Source organism: Camelina sativa, chromosome 15, assembly GCF_000633955.1.
Source record: "Camelina sativa cultivar DH55 chromosome 15, Cs, whole genome shotgun sequence".
Lineage (NCBI taxonomy): Eukaryota > Viridiplantae > Streptophyta > Magnoliopsida > Brassicales > Brassicaceae > Camelina > Camelina sativa.
In genome coordinates this window covers 20,817,164-20,825,235 of record NC_025699.1, presented here as the reverse complement: position 1 = coordinate 20,825,235, position 8,072 = coordinate 20,817,164, and the positions used below count along the sequence as shown (strand labels likewise).

Here is an 8,072-nt window from a genome sequence, read left to right as displayed (position 1 = left end):
GGATAAAGATGTATTTCTTATTTATCCGTTAAGTTGGTGTGTGACAAGAAACTAGTGCATCTCTATATTTGGTACATTATCTTCTTCAGCTAGGGTTCTCGGATACAGCCTCCCGGGAGAAGAAACCGAAAGCGAGCAGCGTTCTGAATCAAAAAGGCAGGTAGATGTACCGCAGATGCAGAACGCTGGATGGGTCCGATATTGCTAATCAACTCTTTGAAACTGTATTTTTCAGGAAGCATGTCAAAGAGATCATAACCTTTACAGATATGTCTCTGTATCCTCGGATAATCCAAAAACTCCTTGCGCCTGACTCTGTCTGCATGACTGTAACCTTTCATCTTAAAAACGAAATCGCTGAGTCGTCTGAAACAGAAGCTGCAATGCCACCCTGCGTCGGATAGTATCAAGTCTGTTTGTCGGGAGTGGCGGTACTGAGTCCACTTCCTAGTATATAGATGGACAGAGGCTCTCCAGCTGCTGTAATCAACGGGGAACTCGAAGGAGTACATGTATTCCCTCATCTCTAGATGCATTGCATCTGGTAATCCGTCGCACCACTGTAGAAACTTGACAGTGTGAGGGCTTGGAATCTCGTCAGCATCTGACATGATGACCGCATCTCCATCAGAAATTCCAGCTTCTCTGAGCAACCAGTTCATCGCAACCCGCTGTTGCCCCTCCAGCAAAAAAGGGTCCTCGTAAGGCTGCCCCTTGGAACGCTTTTTCCCAGGAAACACTCCGTGTACTATCTTACCTTGTGCAAACGAGAATCTCTCCCTATTGGAATCGAAGAAAAGCGGCTTCGGGATCCCTGTAAAAGTAGTGTTTGACTCCAAGATCACAAACTTTGAAACGTAAGGCTCCAGTTCCCGCCATCTGAGTTCGAGAAGGTCAAGCTCGTTGCTGAAAATGATGGCGTCAAAGACTTGCGTCGGCTCTGACCGAGGTGTCCACCCATGGAGTTCACAAAGATGTCCCATGGAAACATTCTCTGCGTAGTAATGCGGTATCCGTTTGAAAGGTGGCGGCGGTTTATCCCAAAGCGGACGGAAAAGATACGATATGGTTTGCAAATTTGTCAAGATACAAAACAAACATGTCAAGAAAAGTATGATCAGAGTTGGAAACACAAGTTTAATTGAAGGTCGTTTACGCAACGATCGAATCGTCGTCATCTATGCTTCTGAAACTCACCAACTCATAATCTTTTTTTTTATTTTTTTTTTAATTTCCCCCCTACAAGAACACAAAAGCTTAAAAGATCAAAATTAAACAAATCTGACTCATCATCATCATCATCCCCTAAACTCTTATCAATCTCAACATAAGATGATCCTAAACAACAAATTCTAAAGCAGAGGTCCAAACTTTAGCATTCAAAATTATCTAATTACTAAACCCTTTAACGCAATACAGAATCTCAAACAACGAAAAGAAGAAAAAACAAAACCCACAAAACGGAGATAACAATGTGACAAAAATGATACCTTTTCTTTTTTTATCGAGATTCCTGGAGATTCAGATTTCGAAATTTCAAGAGTATCAGATAAGAAAAGGAGAACCCAAGAAGCGTGATCTCTATCTGCTCTCAATTCGATTTCGATTTGTGTCACAGCTCCTCTCTTCTCTCACGCTATAAAAGAGAGACACACCTTTGGGAGAATGTAAAACGACCGCTAAACCCCTCTAATCTACGCCACAGATATTATCGAAATAAAAACAAAAGGTAAAGGGAACCAAAAAAAAAAACTTAAAATATATCAAAGCTAATAATAGAACATTTACTAATGAGGATTCGTAATTAAAAAAAAACAAAAAACACCAAAATAATGTCAAATTTTGAAAAAAAAAAAATTATGTAAAGCTTTTATAAAATTCTCTAATATTTTATTATATAAAATTTGCGTTATTAAAATTAGTCACTAACATGTTAACGTTTTGGCCATATTTATACAAATTTAAAATTCTTTAACCAATTAAATTTACATATTCTGTTAACCGAAATACGAGAAATTCTAAATCCATAAAATATATATATTTAGAATTTTTAAAAAGAAGGATAATAAATATCTATATTATTCACTAATTACATTAAGGAAGTTAGGTAATCACTTATTGATTACATGATGATTTTTATATTAGAGCTTTACTAACTGGGTAAATACTAAAAAAAAAATAAGAACTCTCTCTAAGGTGACGGCGATGATTAAGGCTCTAGGTTTTTAACCCTACTATGAGTTTCTCTTGTCTGGTTGAGATTTGGGTTTCGATTGGTTTTAATGGGGTCTCTTTGACTACTCTTTTGGGTTTGATTGTGTTGTGGCGATGGGGATTAATACGTTTATTACCCAAGATTTGTTTAGCTATTGGACAGCGGATTTGGCGAGGGAAGATCCCGGTGAGGGATTTTGTTGCGATTTGTTTCAAGATTGGACAGCGGTTAGTGCGGTGGTCTCGGATCTGTGATTTGTGTTTATGGGGATTATTTGGTGTTGATTTTCTAAAAGGAAAGCAAATTGATTGGTATCTGTTTCGGATTTGGTCGACGATATCTTTGAAGGTTGTAAAGCATCATGTTCGCCGGACTTTTTGCCTATTGAGTCTCTGGTTTTTGACAACTGCTTGGAGCTTCCGATACTGGCGAGTATTTCTGATTTTGTGCTTTAATGGCTGCGATAGGGGTGCAATTCGATGCTCTCTCTTGGGTTGAGTATAAGATCCTCTCATGCCCCAGGAAGCTGACTCAACTCATTTCTCTTTCGGTTTTCTCTCTTGGTGTGTGTTTTTCTCTTTTCCGTTTTCTTGTGTCTTTTTTCACGGAGAGGGTTGCAATGTCGCAGAGTGTAGTTCTTGGGCACGGTTTGAGTTCAAAGGGGGCTGCTCCTTCGGTGGTGAAACACAAGGTGAAGACCCCCTTCTTCGATAACACTGCACTTATCGAGGGCTATTCCAAAACGGTTGTGGGTCGGTGCTTGAACCCGCGTGCTCAGGATATGAAGTCCCTTCTTGTGATGTTTCCACGGTTTTGGCATCTCGAAGGCAAAGTGGTGGGTGCAGACCTTGGGATGGGAAAGTTTCAATTTGATTTCGACGAAGAGGAGGATATCTCTGAGGTTATGAAGATGGCTCCGTTCCACTTTGATAACTCGATGGTCTCGATGGTCTGTTGGATCCCCACGGTGGATCCGTCTTATCCTTCTACTGTCACTTTCTGGGTTCGTGTTATGGGAGTGCCGTTCCAGTTCTGGGCTGCTCCAACTTTTAGAAGCATCGGTGAAGCTTTGGGGTCTGTTGTGGAGGTAGACATTGATGGTGGCAGAGTTCAAGTGACGGTGAATGGTCTCAAACCTCTGTGTTTTGAGACGGAGATTGAGTTCTTTAACGGCGAGGAAACCACAGTTTCACTTCGTTATGAGCGTCTCTTTGGGGTTTGTAGGAAGTGTTCTAGTATGTGCCATGATGAGAAGCATTTTCCACCTTTGGAGGATAGTGATGTTGTACCGAGTGTTCTCCCACAGAATGGGGCTGATCGAAAGTTTCAGAGCTACAAAGGTGCTGTTAAGGCTGATAGACAGCGTGGTTCTGGGCAGGAGGGGAGTTCTCGTGGGGGAAACAGCCATAGGTCCAGGGGCGAGAGTTCTCATGGGGATGGTAAGCGACCTTTTGAGGGAAAGGTTGGTCGGGGTTCTGAGGTTGCTATGGGGGAAGTTGATCATGATGATAGCTCTCTTTCTGGTGAGGATCTTTCCATTACGGAAGAAGATATGAGTAAGCAGGAATCGGGCCCTTCACTTGTGGGTGACGAGGGCTCTGCTTTGGTGGAGAAAGTGCGTAAAGGGAAGGGTGCTTTGGGTCTCCAAGGCATGGGATCGAAGAAGCTGAATGTTTATGTCCGTACTCCACGTAAATGACCAGCTCCGAAGGGTAATGCTAGCACTGGGCAGTCTACTCTCCCAAAGCCACAGGAGGTGGAGAAGGGGGTCGCTGGTGGGACTAAACCACCAATTCCGAGGGTTGCCAAATGAAGGTTCTAAGTTGGAATTGTCAAGGGCTTGGTAATAAAGCCACAATTGGGTATCTCAGGGACTTATCGATCAGAGTTCTTGTTTCTCTCTGAAACTAAGCAATCTTTTTCTCATTTAGAGTCTTTTGTTGGTTATTTTGGTTATTCTCATTTAAAAACTGTTGAACCTGTTGGTTGTAGTGGCGGACTTGCCTTTTTTATCATAATAATAATAATAATGTTTCAGTTTTATTTGCATCTAATAGACTTATTGATGTGGGAATCGTGTACAAAGGAAAATTAATTTACCTTACTTTTGTTTATGGTGATCCGGTTCCCAAGAACCGAGATTTGGTTTGGGAACGGTTGACACGAATTGGTCTGACTAGGGATGCTCCTTGGTTTTTAATTGGGGATTTTAATGAACTAAAAGGTAATCATGAAAAGCGGGGTGGTAAATTACGCCATGCTTCTTCCTTTGTGCCTTTTAATACTATGATTCGAAACTGTGGTTTGCTTGAATTCCTTTCTCTTGGGGATAGTTCTTGGAAAGGTTGGCGGGATAAGAAACCGATACGCTGTCGGTTAGATCAGGCTTTAGCGAATGAGGGGGGGGGGCATGATTTGTTTAAGAATTCCTTCACTGAGTAATTAACAATGATTGCCTCGGATCACAAACCTCTGGTCGCTGTTCTTGAGGATAGGGTCCGGGGTGGTAGCAGTGGTTTCCGATTCGATCGCCGGTGGCTTGATAAAGACAGTTTCTTTGATGCGGTTGCTGAGGGTTGGGCCTCTTCAACGGGTCCTGACTCCTCTACCACGGTTGTGGATAAAATCACTACATGTCGTCGGGCTATTTCTCGCTGGCGGAAAGCGCAACTTCCTTATGGAAGAGAAACAATTGAGGATTTGAAATCCAAATTGGCGGTGGCGAAGGAGAATGATGGTACCTCGGTGGATGAACTTGCTGAGCTTACTTGGCGGTTGCGGGAGGCATATAGGGACGAGGAGGTATATTGGTATAAAAAAATAGGAGCCGGTGGATGAGGCTTGATGATCATAACACCGGCTATTTCCATGCTCAAACAAAACAGCGACGGGTTCGGAATCGCATTGTCGGTCTTCACGACCAGAGAGATAATTGGTTGACGGAGGAAAGTGATATCCAGAATATTGCGGTCTCCTATTTTGAGGATTTATTTACTTCTTCGGATCCCTCTGATTTTGGGGAGATACTGGCGGAGGTTCATCCATCGGTTTCGCAGGAGTGTAATGAATTTTTAACTCGGGAGGTATCCGAACAGGAGATCAAACATGCACTATTTATGATGCATCCGGATAAGGCTCCTGGGCCGGATGGAATGACGGCACTTTTTTTATCAAAAAGCATGGAATACGGTTAAAGCGGATCTGGTAGTTTTGGTGAACTCCTTTCTGCAGGACGGGAGTTTTGATAAAAGGTTGAATGTGACGAATGTATGTCTTATTCTGAAGGTGGACAAGCCGACCAGGATGACTGAATTACGGCCGATCAGTCTGTGTAATGTTGGGTATAAAATCATTTCCAAGGTCATGTGTCAGCGGTTACGTACTATCTTGCCGTCCCTAATATCGGAAACGCAGTCGGCCTTTGTGGCAGGTCGTCTAATTTCGGACAACATTTTGATAGCTCGGGAAATATTCCACGGTCTCCGAACCAATCCTTCTTGTAAGGACAAGTTCATGGCCATCAAAACGGATATGAGTAAGGCATATGATCGGGTCAAATGGTCTTTTGTTGATCTTCTTCTCCGGCAGCTCGGTTTCTGTGATAAATGGGTGGCTTGGATTATGAGTTGTGTTACGACGGTCCAATATAAGGTTTTGACTAATGGTCAAGCCCATTGATCCATTACCCCTTGTCGGGGATTACGACAGGGTGATCCTCTTTCGTCCTACCTTTTTATCCTCTGTACGGAAGCTTTAATTGCACAATTCCGCAAAGCTGATAAGATGAAGCTTATTAATGGTATCAAGGTTTCTACCGCTAGTACTGCTATTTCTCATCTTTTATTTGCGGATGACAGTTTATTCTTTTGCCGAGCAACAAAGGAGCAATGTGAGGTTGTGCTTCGGATTCACAGGAAGTACGAGCGGGTTTCAGGCCAGCAAATTAACTTTCAGAAGTCCTCAGTCCAATGTGGTCATACTGTGGACTATGGTCTCCTAGAGAAGTTAAAAGGGGTCTTAGGGATTACAAATCTAGGTGGTATGGGCTCTTATCTAGGTATTCCGGAAAGTCTAGGTGGAGCTAAGACGCAAATCTTTTCTTATGTTCAGGATCGCTTACAGTCACGGGCTAGTGGTTGGCCAGCTCGTCTCCTCTCAAAAGGAGGCAAGGAGGTAATGATTAAGTCGGTGACCACGGCAGTTCCTACCTTTGTGATGTCGTGCTTTCGGTTACCCAAGACAGTTACAAGGAAGGTAACTAGTGCGATTTCCAACTTTTGGTGGAGTTCATCTGGACAATCGCGGGGATTACATTGGGTGGCTTGGGACAAGCTATGCCAGGATAAAAATGAGGGAAACTTGGGTTTTCGTGGTTTGGATGATTTTAACACCGCTCTGCCTGCGAAGCAGCTGTGGTGTTTGATTTCCGTTCCGGACTCGCTTTTTGCACGGGTAATATAAGGGTCGGTATTATAGGCATTCTGATCCTTTGGATCCGATTAAATCTTACTCACCATCCTATGGATGGAGAAGTATTATTTCAGCTCGCTCTCTAGTTAACAAAGGACTTATTAAACGGGTAGGATCTGGTGCCTCCATTTCTGTATGGAATGATCCGTGGATCCCTGCCCAATTCCCGAGACCAGCTATAGACACAGGGTTGTTGTCTGACCCTCTACTTTCCGTTCAAAACCTTATTGACAAGAACTCTATCTCCTGGGACATGGTTCTACTTTTGGCTACTTTTGTACCGGAAGATGTTGCTTTGATTTCTGCTTTACCGCTGCGGTTACCAGATAAACCGAATTCGTTAGGTTGACATTTTACTAAGTCAGGAAAATATATGGTTAAGTCAGGGTACCATCTCCTTCGGTCTAACATCGTGGCTTCGGCTGCTCCGTCGGTGGTTGGGCCGAACTATGTACCTCTTCAGGCTTTTGTGTGGATAATCCGGTGCCCGCCAAAACTTCATCATTTTATGTGGCAAGTAATTTCGGGTTGTGTGGCGGTTATAAATAATTTACGGAAACGTGGAATTAATTGTGATTCAGCGTGTGGTCTTTGTGGATATGAAGAGGAGACGATAAACCATACTCTTTTTGAATGCTGCCAGCCAGACAGGTCTGGGCTCTATCACAGTTTCCGACGGTCCAGGGTGTCTTTCCGTCGGCATCGGTTTTCACAAACATGGATTTTATTTTTTGGCGGTTTAAGGATGTTCCTTCCCAGGATAGATTCCCATGGATTTTGTGGTATATTTGGAAAGCACGTAATGATAAACTTTTTAGTAATCTGGACTCCAACCCAGTAGCAATACTGCAGTTAGCGGAGGATGAGGCTAAAGCTTGGTTTCTCGCTCAGATAGAGGTTGTAGGGCCAGAGGCGGGTCACCCTCTTATGGGTATATCTTCTGATGGAGGCATCGAAGTTCCAAGGTTCTCTAGGCCTCCTGATAACACTCTAATTTACATGTTTTTAGCATCCTTTTTTTGTCCATATTTTACATTGTTCATACCTCTAACTTAGCATTTTTAGACCATTTACTGTAGGAATCAAGTTTTAGAGCATTTAAGGTGTTGCATTTCTGCATTTGCATATATTGGATGAAAACAGGTGCTAAAGAGCCAAAAATGGGAGAAAACAAGGACAACTCGAGCATGTACCCGAAGGAGCCATCGAGCTACAAGAACAAGTCTGAACCCCAACACGATTGAAGAGGATCCAAGAGCGCGAAGAACAACCCGAAGATCCACCCGAGAAGTTACCCGACTTCACCCTCGTGTACACCATCGAGTAGACCATCGGGCAGGTCTGGGAAGCTAGGTCAAATGGGTTTCCATATATAAACCCCCTCTTT

General features: G+C 43.1%; 1 protein-coding gene across 1 annotated transcript; it reads right to left on the bottom strand.

Moving 5' to 3' along the window:
* LOC104747265 (beta-1,4-mannosyl-glycoprotein 4-beta-N-acetylglucosaminyltransferase-like) lies at window positions 1-1,705 on the bottom strand. The gene is made up of 2 exons (XM_010468872.2): window positions 1,491-1,705; window positions 1-1,239 (listed from the first exon to the last, which is right to left on the bottom strand). Exon 2 carries the CDS (start codon window positions 1,176-1,178, stop codon window positions 90-92), a length of 1,089 nt encoding a protein of 362 aa, XP_010467174.1. The 5' UTR covers window positions 1,179-1,239; window positions 1,491-1,705; the 3' UTR covers window positions 1-89.